The sequence below is a fragment of the Ranitomeya variabilis genome, chromosome 8 (genome assembly GCF_051348905.1).
Source record: "Ranitomeya variabilis isolate aRanVar5 chromosome 8, aRanVar5.hap1, whole genome shotgun sequence".
NCBI classification, from domain to species: domain Eukaryota; kingdom Metazoa; phylum Chordata; class Amphibia; order Anura; family Dendrobatidae; genus Ranitomeya; species Ranitomeya variabilis.
The window spans coordinates 16576654-16591245 of record NC_135239.1 but is presented as its reverse complement, the minus strand read 5'-3'; the positions used below and the strand labels follow the sequence as shown (position 1 = coordinate 16591245).

Here is a 14592-nt window from a genome sequence, read left to right as displayed (position 1 = left end):
CTTCCTCATCTGAGTTGGTCCCTCTGTTTTTTCAAAATGTGGTTCGCTTGCATGGTATTCCGGAAAACATCGTTTCTGACAGGGGTACCCAGTTCGTGTCTAGATTTTGGCGGGCAGTCTGTGCCAGGTTGGGCATTGATTTGTCCTTTTCGTCTGCATTCCATCCTCAGACCAATGGCCAGACGGAGTGAACTAATCAAACTTTGGAGACTTATTTGAGGTGTGTTGTGTCTGCGGATCAGGATGATTGGGTTGCCTTTCTGCCGTTGGCGGAGTTTGCTCTTAATAATCGGGCTAGTTCTGCCACTTTGGTTTCTCCTTTATTTTGCAATTCAGGGTTTCATCCGCGTTTTTCATCTGGTCAGGTTGAATCTTCAGATTGTCCTGGAGTGGATGCGGTGGTGGATCGGTTGCATCGGATTTGGGGACAAGTGGTGGATAATTTGGAATTGTCCCAGGAGAGGACTCAGCAGTTTGCTAACCGTCGTCGTCGTGTTGGTCCCCACCTTCACGTTGGGGACTTGGTGTGGTTGTCTTCCCGTTTTGTCCCTATGAGGGTTTCTTCTCCCAAATTTAAGCCTCGGTTCATCGGTCCTTATAGGATTTTGGAGATTCTTAACCCTGTTTCCTTTTGTTTGGACCTCCCGGCATCTTTCGCTATCTATAATGTGTTCCATCGGTCGTTGTTGCGGAGATATGAGGTACCGGTGGTTCCTTCTACTGAACCTCCTGCTCCTGTGCTGGTGGAGGGTGAATTGGAGTACGTCGTGGAGAAGATCTTGGACTCCCGTATTTCCAGACGGAGACTTCAATATCTGGTTAAATGGAAAGGCTATGGTCAGGAAGATAATTCTTGGGTAACTGCCTCTGATGTTCATGCCTCGGATTTGGTTCGTGCCTTTCATAGGGCTCATCCAGATCGCCCTGGCGGTTCTTGTGAGGGTTCGGTGCCCCCTCCTTAAGGGGAGGGTACTGTTGTGTATCCGCTTTTTGGGCTCCCCTGGTGGTTGCTGGTGGTACTGGTGACTTGTTTGCACTTTGCTTCTTCTGTTCACCTGCTTCCATCAGTGTTTGGGAGTTTCCTATTTAGCCTTGCTCTCCAGTCATTTCCTTGCCGGTCATCATTGTAACCAGAGCCTTCGGTTGCATGTTCCTGCTACTAGTCTGCTGATCAGCTAAGTGGACTTTGTCCTTTTGTTTTGTACCTTTTGTCCAGTTTGCAGTTTTTGTGATTCTCTGTAGCTGGAAGCTCTTGCGGGCTGAAATTGCCACTCCTGTGTCATGAGTTGACACAGGAGTCTTAAAGTAATTTCAGGATGGTTTTTTGAAAGGGTTTTCAGTTGACCGTGAAGTCCTCTTTTGTATCCTTCTGCTATCTAGAAAGTGGACCTCTCTTTGCTAAATCTACTTTCATACTGTGTATGTCTTTTCCTCTTAATTCACCGTTATTACATGTGGGGGGCTGCTATCATCTTTTGGGGTATTTCCCTAGAGGTAAGCCAGGTCTGTTTCTTCCTCTACCAGGCGTAGTTAGTCCTCCGGCTGGCGCGTGGCATATAGGAAGCCGTAGGTATGCTCCCTGGCTACTGTTAGTTGTGTGGTAGATTTAGCTCACGGTCAACTCGAGTTTCCATCACCCGAGAGCTCGTTCGTTACTTATGTGTTTTTTACGTTCCCTTGCCATTGGGAACCATGACAGAACTGATCTACGCTATGGAAATTTCCTATAATTTCTGTGTGTTTCTGACAGACAAAGATTCTTGCCCCTGAGCTACTAAAATGATTGCCTAACTTGCCTTACCCTGGAGACGGCCCCGCAGAGATCTCTGGAGGGAGCATGTTATTAATAGGCCTCTGTCTTGTCTGTTCAGATATCTCCGAGGACATCTAGTCCGGGTCCACCCCTGCCCCATCTCAGCTTTCATCTCGTTAAAGGCAAAGCTGGGGTTTCCTTTATTTTCACATACATTTCTAGAAACGACAGAATATTTGATGCTTCAAAGAGATAGAGATCAGATCTCTCTCATTTAGATCAATCAATGATATGAAATAAGAAAGAGCTCTTGGGCGACTAATGGAGCCGTTTGTGTTCCTCGTATGTTCCTTTTCATTTTCCTGTCAGGTGGAATGTGTCTGGCTATGTAGAAGAGGCTTGAGGATGCGCCCGGCCCCGCATTATCCTCCATCTTCGAAAACACATGAAAGGCAAAAAAAAAGCGCTTTATCATACAATAGAATTACAAAAATGTGCATACGTATTCCTGTAATACAAGAATTGTAAATAAGGGATAAAGACAAAACAATGCAAATTTAAAGCGCAATTGTCCTTTTATACAAAACCGTAAAAAAGCAAGATCTTTCCTCATCCCTCACAATAAGGTTCAACTGATTATGTTTCTAATCTAATATGTACAGGAACAGGCCTGATTTTATGTTCTGTAACTGACATTCATTCATTTTGAGTGAGTTGTTTCTTTTTCAACAGCATTCTATCAGCACTATAGGTGCAGGAATTTCCTTTGCAAAACTTCCCAGAATGCATTGCTACTGCTGTCATCCAATGGTTTGTTATGTCTGTAAGCAGTTTGCCAGATTGGAGAAGAGAGACTAGACTCCCCACACTTCCTGTGAGTAGACAAAGACCCGTCCCCACTTCCTGTAAAGGGACAAAGACCTGTCCCCACTTCCTGTAGAGAGACAAAGACCCGTCCCTACCTACTGTAGAGAGACAAAGACCCACCCCCACTTTCTGCAGAGACAAAGACCCGCCCCCACTTTCTGCAGAGACAAAGACCGCCCCCACTTTCTGCAGAGACAAAGACCCGCCCCCACTTCCTGTAGAGAAGCAAAGACCCGCCCCCACTTCCTTTAGAGAGACAAAGACCCACCCCCACTTCCTGTAGAGACAAAAACCAGCTCCCACTTCCTGTAGAGAGACAAAGACCAGCTCCCCACTTTCTGTAGAGAGACAAAGACCAGCTCCCCACTTCCTGTAGAGCGATAAAGACAAGGGGACAATAGGGCCGAATTTTATACATCAGGGAGTGATGGAGCTTGATATTCTACACCGGAGAGTGATGAAGCTGGATGTTCTACGCCGGGGAGTGATGAAGCTGGATGTTCTACGCCGGGGAGTGATGGAGCTGGATGTTCTACGCCGGAGAGTGATGGAGCTGGATATTCTACACCGGAGAGTGATGAAGCTGGATGTTCTACGCCGGGGAGTGATGGAGCTGGATGTTCTACGGCGGGGAGTGATGAAGCTGGATGTTCTACGCCGGGGAGTGATGGAACTGGATGTTCTACGCTGTGAAGTGATGGAGCTGGATGTTCTACACCGGAAAGTGATGGAACTGGATGTTCTACACCGGTGGGTGATGGGGCTGGATGTTCTACACCGGTGGGCGATGGGGCTGGATGTTCTTCAATTGGGAGTGATGGGGCTGGATGTTATACACCGAGGGACACTGGGGAGGAATGTCATACACCGGGCAGGATGTCATACACCATACACTAAGAGTGATGAGGCCAGATGTCAAACACTAGGGGCTGATAAAGCTGGATATTATACACCGAGGGCAATGGGTCTGAAGAAAAAAAAAAGAATTCAGTGAGACATGTTTCCAATACTTTTCTCCATAGTGTATATCAGTTCCTTATGGTGTCTGGAGCTCTGATCCCTACTCTATCAGTATTTTGTTGTGTAGACAATTTATAGTTGTAAATTCTGTACATTATGATGTTCAAAAGAAATGGTGTGCTACATTTACAGAAGATCTGGGCATGTAAGTAGTATATGGGCTGTAAGATGGCTGGGTAATACATAACTATAAGGAGTTTTACAGATCCCATTACCAGGGAGCAGTGTGGGTAATATATCTTTGTGACAGTGAGCTCTAGTGAAATAAACGTGATTTATCACCAGTGAAATAACCGCGTTCTATACCCTCGTCTCTTCCAGCGCCGCAGTTGATCGGCACCGCGGTATTCAACATCATCTTGGTTTAAATAACCATATATTCCACACTGACGTGATGAACCAGCTTCTGTGTAATTGCTTTCTGCCTCCTGACAAAACATTTGATTAAACAATCAAATCATTAATTACAAATGTGCCGGAGCTGACATTAAAGTCGACGCAAATCCGAATATAAACAGTGTGTTATTTACCGTACTTCAAAAACGAAGGAGAAATAAGACATTGTGTTGTGTTGGTCAACGACTAACCCCTTTAAGAAATTTGCTAACTCCTCACTGCTGTGCAGCATTTCTGTCTTAATTTATGGCAAAAATTATGATGAATTTCTCACATGTGCTTCCCTACACACAGTCCAGGCTCTGGACAACTTTATTGTTATTTATTTATTTTAATCAGAGTTGCCCAGGACTGCTGTAAAAATGCCAATAATTGCATGTGCAACTTAAAGTTCCATAGGACAAAAGATGAATGCGGAAATAAATTTTTAGTTTGCTGGAGCAGATCTTTGGCAAAAACTGTTTGATGAATCGAAACTTCTATTTCCACTATGTAAGAATCATTCGATCCAGGCTACTGATGAGCTGAGTGTCAGGATGGAGTCACACATGGCGCCTGTGTCATGTGTAGCCCACGACCGAGATGCGTCTGCCAAGAAGCCGCTTATACTTTTCGGCTGCTTTATTAGAAATAGCTATTGTCTTGCACATTATTAATGGACGCACATTTTCTACACAATCATTCAGCCAGTCAACACTAGGCAAGCACTCTGCAATTTTTAATGATGTAGTTTGTGGCTTCCCAATGTGAATGGAGACCTCCGTTTTATAAGTTTGACAAGATTACAGCATTTAATAGATCGACACAAGTTTTGCTGAAGACAGTGGCAATTACTGACCAGAATATCATCATCATGGATGTTTTATCTCCACGAATGACCAAATTATAAATGGGAACTTCGGTTTCAATGTCTAACACAAACTCTGTACAGGCCCCAACTCATCAGGATTTCACTAGTATTCTGGAGTAAAATTTGTAATTTTGCTAAAAATTTGCTCATCTTTCAGTTGCTCCAAAGTGGTGAAACTTCTCGCGTTCTTGTCCCAGTCGTCCCAACTTTTTGAAAAAGTTAATGGAGCTTTGTGAAAGGGCGTTTGGTATAAATTTATGCAAAACAGAAAAATGCAGAAATTATGGCAAAATGTAGTATAGACTAAACGGAGTATATTTCTTGTGGTGGCATGCAACAACTAAAAGATGCACCAAATTCATTAAATCTACTTTGTGTGATCTTACTCCAGCCCCTTGTTCAAGACTGGCATAAAAAAAATAAAAATATGCACAAATTGAGGCTTTAGTTTCCTTCTCCCAAAAACAGCGCCTCACTTGTCCTCAGGCAAAGTTGGGTATTGGCTAGTGAATTTTAGACATGACCGAATAATGATTTGGTTCCATGAAAAATAAATAAGGTAAAATGTTTTATTTATTTCTTGTCTGATACAAACCTTTAAGTTTACTGTACATAGTGAAGCAAATAAACGTTTCTGAGCCAACGCAGCAAATGTAGCCCTTAAAAAAAAAAACCCCACAAACACAAAGAAAGGACCAAGATGCAGAATGACAAAGCACCAACTTTAGCTGGCTGTACACCATAGAGTTCAGGCCAGCATTTAACAATATGGAACTTGATAAAGAATAAAACAAAAATAGAAGTACATAAAAACCCACAAAGGCTTAAACACAAATACATTTTTAATTTACGACAATCTTTTCCATCATCGCCCGGCACGCTAATAGTCCAGATTTCTTGTAGTTCTGGGCAGCCTGCAGACATCTTCTAGCAATCTCCTGCCGCAGATAAAGGCATTCCCCACAACGCTTATCACTTTTACTGAATTTGTGGTAATATGCAAAAAAAAAAAAAAGCTAAAAAAAGTGACCAATGCAACAAAAAGTGTGATGAACATGGAGACAGCTTGGCTTGGAAAATTATAAGGTGACTGAGGAGAGAAAAAAAAAAATATATATATACCGTAAGCAGTTCCTATAGAATGCCAAAGTTTTGGCACCATTTCCCACAAAGTAGCCCAACCTAAAAGTTAATGCTTCCTATTTTACAGTCTGTTTGCCACATGCAAGGACTGACCGCATCAGTAGGACGGACCCCCATCCTACATTATAGAACATTTTCCTTTCAGCTTATCCTTTTTCTGCTGTCTGGACTTCTTTCCAGCCACCTGAAGACTCACAGTTCTCCTCTTCTCCAAATTTAAAAGTTCTTGGAACAATTCCTGTACGTTGTAGTTGAGTTTGGCGGAGGTCTCCATGAAGGAACACTTCCACTTGTTGGCCAAGCTTTCCCCTTCAGAATTCTGGACTTCTCTTAGAGACTCATCGCTCTTATTGCCAACCAACATGATGGGAATGTGGTGTGTGTCTCCTTTGATCTGACAGATTTGGTCATAAATTGGCTTTAGTTCTTCCACCGACTGTTTGCTGGTGACAGAGTAGACCAGGATGAAAGCATGACCCTTGGAGATGGACAACCTCTGCATGGCGGGGAACTGGTGGCTTCCTGTGGTGTCGGTGATCTGTAGAGTGCAGATGTTCTTGTCGCAGCTGATGACCTGTCTGTAGGTATCTTCTATGGTGGGAATATAGGTTTCTCGAAAAGTTCCTCGTACAAAGCGAAGGACCAGGGAACTCTTTCCAACTCCTGCCGCCCCGAATACGACCACCCGGTAATCGTTGCTTTGCTCAGGCATCTTAGCTGGAAAGATGCAGAAAGTTTCAGGTAGAAATGCAGAGACTGGCTACAGTTACATGCCGAAACAACATGGACACCTGTTGAGGAAGATTGAAAAAGGTTAAAAAAAAAAAGGGTTCTGCAAAAAACAGAATATGCCGCAAATCTAGAGAATCAGATGCGGAGAACGCCTGCTGGTACTTGTCACATCCCCGGCTAATTGCACAATCCCAAGTGCCTGGAAGTGCACGAGTCAGGATGCGACAGGACCAAATGATCAGCTAATTACATCCTTGGATCGAATCCCTTGATGTAAATCCCGGCTGCACCGCACTAGGGTGGACCCTAGACGGAGAACAGGGACCTTACCTTGCAGGAGCGCCGTGCCGTCTCCCAGCCTTCCTGCCGTCTGGAGGAGGTTTGATTACTACAGCTCTCACAGCCGGATGAAGGCAGGAGCTCCCTCCCTTTTCCATATATATTGTTTTAATATTGGTTTTGAATGGCACGAGCAATATTAGATGAGTGGTGCCATCTAGTGGACGCAGACATCCTGCTCTACATATTCTCACAGCGGATGAAGAATATTGCTGCAAGAATGGAGGATTGGGGATGTGACCATTAACCATTTTGTATAATATAGTTTTATTTTCAATCAGTCCAGATTTGACCACAGAAACAAAAAATAACCGACTTGTGTTATGTTTCATCTTGCCGCCCCAAAATAAGTCACATTGTGACTATGGCTCAGTCTGTACATAGCCCCGCTACTTCTCATTCTACACATCAGACTTTTGATCATCAATCACTAACCTTGAAAAACCGGTCACTCATCCACTGGAGAGGCTATAAAAATATATTTTTTTCTGGAAGTCCCATTACTGAACCCCCACTGATCATCAGAAAAGAGGACCCAAAGTCCATGTTGTGACTAGAGCTTTAGTGAGCATGTGCGACCTCTGTTCTATTGCAATGGTGGTCGCACATGCTCACTAACGCTCCAGTCACACAGGGTACTCTGTTCTTGATATCAATGGGATCTAAGCAGCAATCATGTATTTATCATCTATGGATGGGATTAGATAAAAAAAAAAAAATAATAATTAAGCAATAACGCTTTTAAGAACCAAGCCAGATTTGGTCTTAAAGGGAACCTGTCACCTGAATTTGGCGGGACCTTTTTTCGGTCCGATGGGCGGTGTTTTCAGGTGTTTTATTCACCCCTTCCTTTCCCGCTGGCCGCAATACTGGCTTGAAGTTGATTCACTTTCCTCCGTAGAACACGCCTGCGCAAGGCAATCTTGCCTTGCGCAGTATGCTTTGCCCAACTGCAGGCAAAGCTGAAAAGCATTAGTGCGCATGCGCCGGCGCACTATGACCCGGAAGTATTTCGCTGTGTTCCGGGACATAGTGCGCCGGCGCATGCGCACTAATGCTTTTCAGCTTTGCCCGCAGTTGGGCAAAGCATACTGCGCGTGCGCAAGGCAAGATTGCCTTGCGCAGGCGTGTTCTACGGAGGAAAGTGAATCAACTTCAAGCCAGTATTGCGGCCAGCGGGAAAGGAAGGGGTGAATAAAACACCCGAAAACACCGCCCATCGGACCGAAAAAAGGTCCTGCCAAATTCAGTTGACAGGTTCCCTTTAAGGACCACATTAAATTTTTCCTCATAGCATTGTAGCAGCCATAACTTCCAAGAATATACCCAGTTTACCTGACTTTTAGGGTAAGTTCACATAGGGAGTTTTTGCTGCTTTTTTTTTTTCCCAGCAGCAAAACCTGATCATCTTGGCAGGAAAGAAGCTGCGTCAAAAACACAGGTTAAGCTGCGTATTTGGTGCGTTTTTTTCTCTTTGTCCAGGCTAATCTCCTTGGATTTTCAGCAGCAAATAATGATACCTGCGTTTTTGCTGCGTTTTTTTTTCCAACACCCATTCAAGTCAATGGGTGGAAAAGCGCAGCAAAAAACGCTGAAAGTAGTGACATGCTCTATGTCAAAAAAACGCAGCAAAGCGCAAAATACTGATCAAACAAAAAACTGTGTGCACGAGATTTCTGAATCTCATAGGCTTTGCTGGTACTGTAAAAAGCAGCTGAAAATTAGCATAAAAAATGGAAGCAAAAATACGCAGCAAAAGCTTCCTGTGTGAACTCACCCTAACATTTATGTCTGTTGGACACAAAATCGACCAGACATTCACTAGGGCATTTATTTTTCCCCAACTTGTAGCTCTCCAGCTTATGCAAAACTACAACTCCCATCATGTAAGATACAGTTTTTCCTACAGCTGGGGAGTCACAGGAAGGAGGAACATTAGGCTACATTCCCACAATGAGTTGATGTTGTAGATTTTCTGCACCTCTTAAGTAAAATAAGTTACTGGCGTTTTTTTGAATTGTTGCAGCATAAATAAAAAAAACAAAACAAAACACAACTCACCAAAAACCTCATCTTGGGAACGTAGCCTTACCTTTCTTAGATTCCAAGCTGACAATATAAGGCTGGTTTCACACGTCAGTGGCTCCGGTACGTGTCGTGACAGTTTCCTCACGTACCGGAGACACTGACTCACGTAGACACATTAAAATCAATGTGTCTCTGCCCATGTCAGCGTGTTTTCACGGACCGTGTGTCCGTTTGAAAAACACGGAGACATGTCAGTGTTCGTGGGAGCACACGTATCACACGGACCCGTTAAAGTCAATGGGTCCGTGTAAAACACGTACCGCACACGGATGCTGTCCGTGTGCCGTGCAGGAGACAGCGCTACAGTAAGCGCTGCCCCCCCAGCTTGTGGTGCTGAAGCCGCCATTCATTTCTTCTCTCCAGCAGCGTTCGCTGGAGAGAAGGAATGAAAAATCAATGTTTTTTTAATTATTTTTGTCTTTAAAATAAAGATCCTTGTCACCTCCCCCCTCCCACCCCCTGTGCGCCCGCCCGCTGGAAATAAAATACTCACCCAGCTCCCTCGATACTTCCTCTCAGCGCCGCAGCTTGTCCTGTATGAGCGGTCACGTGGTGCCGCTCATTACAGTGATGAATATGCGGTTCCACCTCCCATAGGGTTGGAGCCGCATATTCATCACTGAAATGAGCGGTACCACGTGACCGCTCATACAGGAAGAAGCATCGAGGGAGCTGGGTGAGTATTTTATTTCCAGCGGGCGGGCGCACAGGGGGTGGGAGGGGGGAGGTGACAAGGATCTTTATTTTAAAGACAAAAATAATTAAAAAAACATTGATTTTTCATTCCTTCTCTCCAGCGAACGCTGCTGGGAAGGAATGAATTCCGGCTTCAGCACCAGATGCAGGGGACAGCGCTTATCTCTAGCGCTGTCTCCTGCACGATCCGTGTGGTACCCAGTCGGCACACGGGCGGCACACGGCTGCCGCACGTGTGCCACACTGATGTACCACGTGAGCACATGGGACACGGATAACTCCGGTACCGATTTTTACGGTACCGGAATTATCTGGACGTGTGAGACTGGCCTAAAACAGTCAGACCTGCTGATCGAAAGCTGGCGGTGAGATAACAGAGGAAGCCCCCCGTCCTCCACGTACTGTCCAACCTTGATCACGATGTAGCCCTTAAACCCCAGTCCAGAGCTTCTCACCCAGCCAAACCAGATCTCATACTTTGCACTGATCAGGGGCAATCACTCCGAAACACTGCAAATTGGGATTCTGTCTCGGCTTTTATCCTAAGTCATAAGGGTCGATATTGACTTTTAAGTTCACTGCTTCCAATAGGTGGCGCTAGCGTTTAAGTCTTCTTCCTCTCAATTTGCATAGTTAATTTCCCACAGGAGCATGCATGGCTTATAAGTCTCCTCACTCTGACATGGCAGGCTTGACATGTCACTCTCCACAAGGGGAGACCTAAGGTTGTGACCTGAAATGATTGACAGATGAGCTTTTGATAAAGACTGTGCAGGTTTCCATGATGGCGCGTTGCTCTGTGTCCCCTATGACCTTTATTATAAGGAGTTTAGCTTCCATAATCCCCCTCATTCTTGCTCATCATCATTTCCTTTTCGATCTCCCGCCTATTCCTGAATATCCTTCCCTGATGCAGGCATTAATAAACCATACAAGCTCCGCTTCTGCTTACGAAGCGACATTTGCCCACGTGTGTTACAGGAGGAACCATCAGTGCAAGCTTCTTCTGAGAAACAATCCCCCTATTACTGACCCAGGTGAGAATACAGCAACTTACTCCCATGTCAGCATTCAGAACACATGCATGCTCAGCCGAGGTGATCGTTAGGCGTAGCAGTCAGCTGAACAAGCATTGCTACAAAGCTTTACTAAGGGGAAGTTCACACTAGGCGTTTTTTTTTCTGCAGCAAAACCTGATGTCTTGGCAGGAATGAAGCTTGTGGTGTTGGCTATATAATACCGTATGCAGTGAGCTCCCCCTAGTGGTAGCTGTAGGCAGCCAAAAGTATATAATTTTTCAAGTCAGAAAAACACAACTCGCTGTACAAACATACTTAATAAAATAATGTTTATCAGCTTGAAGTGTCACACATTGTGGAGATCTCCGTGGGGATGGGATCTGTTCTAAATTTTGCCATACGGCCATATTCGTTCTGTGCATGATTTTGTCCCATGGTGGACTTAATTGTGGCTTGTGTTTTGGCTACCTAACCCATGCCAAGCTTCACACCCTCCTACATGCCTGTAGCTCATATATAAACAAACTGCAGCAAAGTGATATATGAAAAGTGGCCTTAAAGGTGTTGTCCGCTCTAAGGCCGGGGTCACACTTGTGAGTGTAATGTGAGAAACTCGCATCAATACCCGGCACTGCTGATGGCACTCGGGACCAGAGCATGCGGCTTCTGATGCCGGCTGCAGTGCCGGGTATTGATGCGAGAGACTCACGTTACACTTGCGTGTGTGACCCCGGCCTAATACTACAAGTCATCGGTCACTCCATGTGATATCACGTGCAATGAGTGCTGTGAGGATTCAGCGCTGGGAATAGCAGACATGTGACTACAAGTATGCAATATGCATACTCACAGCCACGTTCAGACTGGATGGGCGCAGCATTGAACGAGGATGGAAAGTCTAGTCGGATTGTGGCTGGTAGCATGCATATCACATACTTGCGGTCACACAAGGGGCTGGCACTGGAGATTCTTCACATAGATAACCATGTGCCGCAGGTACATGGTTATAGTAATGCAGGCAAATGGGGTTGTATGGCGAGCCTTAGGGTACCGCTACAAGCGGCAAAAAGTCACATGGATTTTTGTGTGTGACATTTTGTGGTACCCTGGGGGTCACATTGCAACCACATTCACCTGCATTATACCGCGATGTAGAGGTGGCACATAGCGATCTATAGCCTGACAATACACAGCAGCGCCTCTGCGCTACGAAAGGTAAAGACCTGCAACCGTGCCTGGTACAGAGGGCCCCACCTAGATGCATCATTGTATAAATCCAGTATAGCGCCACTAACTCCAAAGCTACATTCCCACTATGGAGGTTTTTTTTTTTGTAACGCTGCATATTTTTTTATTCAAGAGAAGAAAATGTCCAGCTTCACCGAATCCGGGAAAAAAAGTTTTCTTTATTCACAAACTTAAACATGGAGGATACAAACTTCATCACAAACCATATGGTTAAGAATCTCAACGCGTTTCTGGAGACTAAGCTCCCTTAATCATGACAGTCAGCTTATGCATCACGGGTGAGCTGGTTTATATTCCTTCTCTTCAATATTATTTTTTCCCCAAATGCAAGTAACCTATTTTATTTAATGGGTGCAGAAAATCCACAACAAAAACTCACCAAAAAGCTCATCGTGGGAACATAGCCTAAAAATCATTCTATTCTTCCAGTCAGGGAGCCATGGTCCTGTGCAATGACCCAGACCTCCCTGTTTTATAAACATTTGTATCTAGGCTGTAATACATTGTATCTCTGTGGTGAGAGGAGCCACATGCAGCGTGGGCAGTGATTATATCCCCCTCCTGGAGTGTATACCCCAGGGGGACCACCTGACATGTGACACAGGAGGAGGACCACCAGTGCTGCCCCTTCTTGCATGCAGTGCTCAGGACCACTCACCTGGGAGGTCTGTAGAGATGAAACACAATCTGCAAAGTGGTACATCACCCTCTTACAAAACGCCAGGAAGGAAGGGGCAGCTCCACCCCCCAGGCCTGACATAGGGGGAACTGCATGAATAAATCCAAGCAGAGGCACAATATTTATTCCCATTAACCCTTTGGATGGGTGAGGACAGGAGCGACACAATGCAATGCACATCTCTGACATCCGATTACCCTCACCACACCTGAAAACTGCTGTATTTAGTGAGAGTCAGTGTATAGATTCCCCCCCTGGGTTTCATTCATGTTTTTCTGAAGTGGAACATCCCATTCATGCAGCTGCAGAGGGAGACAGGGATTAACTGGCTGAGTGCTGGAGAGGTTCGGGGCTGTATCTGGATAATAGCTTGCAGCTGCTTGCATCAGGCAGGGGGTTAATGCAGCTTTACTCTTCATGGAATCACAAGTCCCTGGAGTTGACCACTGAGGATTATTATTCATCTCATTGCCAATAATAGCCTATAGGTCAGCATCCCCCATCATCTGGCCATAGGGATCAGGTGAGAGGACATAAGGTTACCTGAAGGTGACCCTTCAGAATACAGTAGTGTAATACAAGACCATATCACAGTAGCACATAATCAGGAGCCTGCACAGACAGGAGAGACCCCCGTGCAAGAACAATATATGCAACATATGCAGTCTGGTAGCTCATCATAATGCACAGCTCCACCTGCTCTGTACATGGTAGTGGGTGCACTTAGCTTTTTAGCCCCATGTGTGACTGCACAGGATGCACCAATAGTATGTCTTCCCCTGCACATAATACTGTTACTATACCATATAATGCAGTGTTTTACTGACATTGCTGTGTTTATTATCTCTAATTATTATTATAGCACCATTTATTTCATGGCACTTTACATGTGACATCACTGTGTTTATTATCACTGTTTTCTTTATATGTGACACCACTTAATATCCCTGTATTGTGTGATCACTGTGTTTATTATCCCTGTACTGTGTGACATAACGGTCTATTATCTCTGTACTGTGACATCACTGTGTGTATCATCTCTGTACTGTGACATCACTGTATGTATTATCTCTGTACTGTGACATCATTGTTTATCATCTCTGTACTGTGACATCACTGTGTGCATTATCTCTGTACTGTGACATCACTGTTTATCATCTCTGTACTGTGACATCACTGTGTATTATCCCTGTACTGTGACATCACTGTTTATTATCTTTGTATTGTGACATCACTGTGTGTATCAGCTCTGTACTGACATCACTGTGTGCATTATCTTTGTACTGTGACATCACTGTGTGTATTATCACTGTACTGTGACATCACTGTTTATCATCTTTGTACTGTGACATCACTGTGTGTATTATCCCTGTACTGTGACATCACTGTGTTTATTATCTCTGTATTGTGACATCACTGTGTGTATCAGCTCTGTACTGTGACATCACTGTGTGTATTATCCCTGTACTGTGACATCACTGTGTGTATTATCACTGTACTGTGACATCACTGTTTATCATCTCTGTACTGTGACATCACTGTGTATTATCCCTGTAATGTGACATCACTGTGTGTATTATCACTGTACCTTGACATCACTGTGTATTATCCCTGTACTGTGACATCACTATGTATTATCTCTGTACTGTGACATCACTGTGTTTATTGTCTCTATACTGTGACATCATTGTGTGTAATATCTCTGTACTGTGACATCACTGTGTATTATCTCTGTACTGTGACATCACTGTGTGTATTATCT

At 44.5% G+C, this 14592-nt stretch overlaps 1 protein-coding gene across 3 annotated transcripts; it reads right to left on the bottom strand.

The window, feature by feature from the left end:
• Positions 1-4056: 4056 nt before the first annotated feature.
• Positions 4057-13047, bottom strand: DIRAS3 (DIRAS family GTPase 3). 3 transcript variants are annotated; one of them, XM_077278567.1, is made up of 2 exons: positions 12810-13047; positions 4057-6820 (listed from the first exon to the last, which is right to left on the bottom strand). In XM_077278567.1, exon 2 carries the CDS (start codon positions 6739-6741, stop codon positions 6148-6150), a length of 594 nt encoding a protein of 197 aa, XP_077134682.1. In that variant the 5' UTR covers positions 6742-6820; positions 12810-13047; the 3' UTR covers positions 4057-6147. The 3 variants fall into 3 exon arrangements, with proteins under 3 accessions (XP_077134682.1, XP_077134681.1, XP_077134683.1); XM_077278566.1 differs by lacking the exon at positions 12810-13047 and adding an exon at positions 7092-7196 and having other exon boundaries at positions 5441-6820; XM_077278568.1 differs by having other exon boundaries at positions 5443-6820; positions 12531-12824.
• Between the last annotated feature and the right edge of the window lie 1545 nt (positions 13048-14592).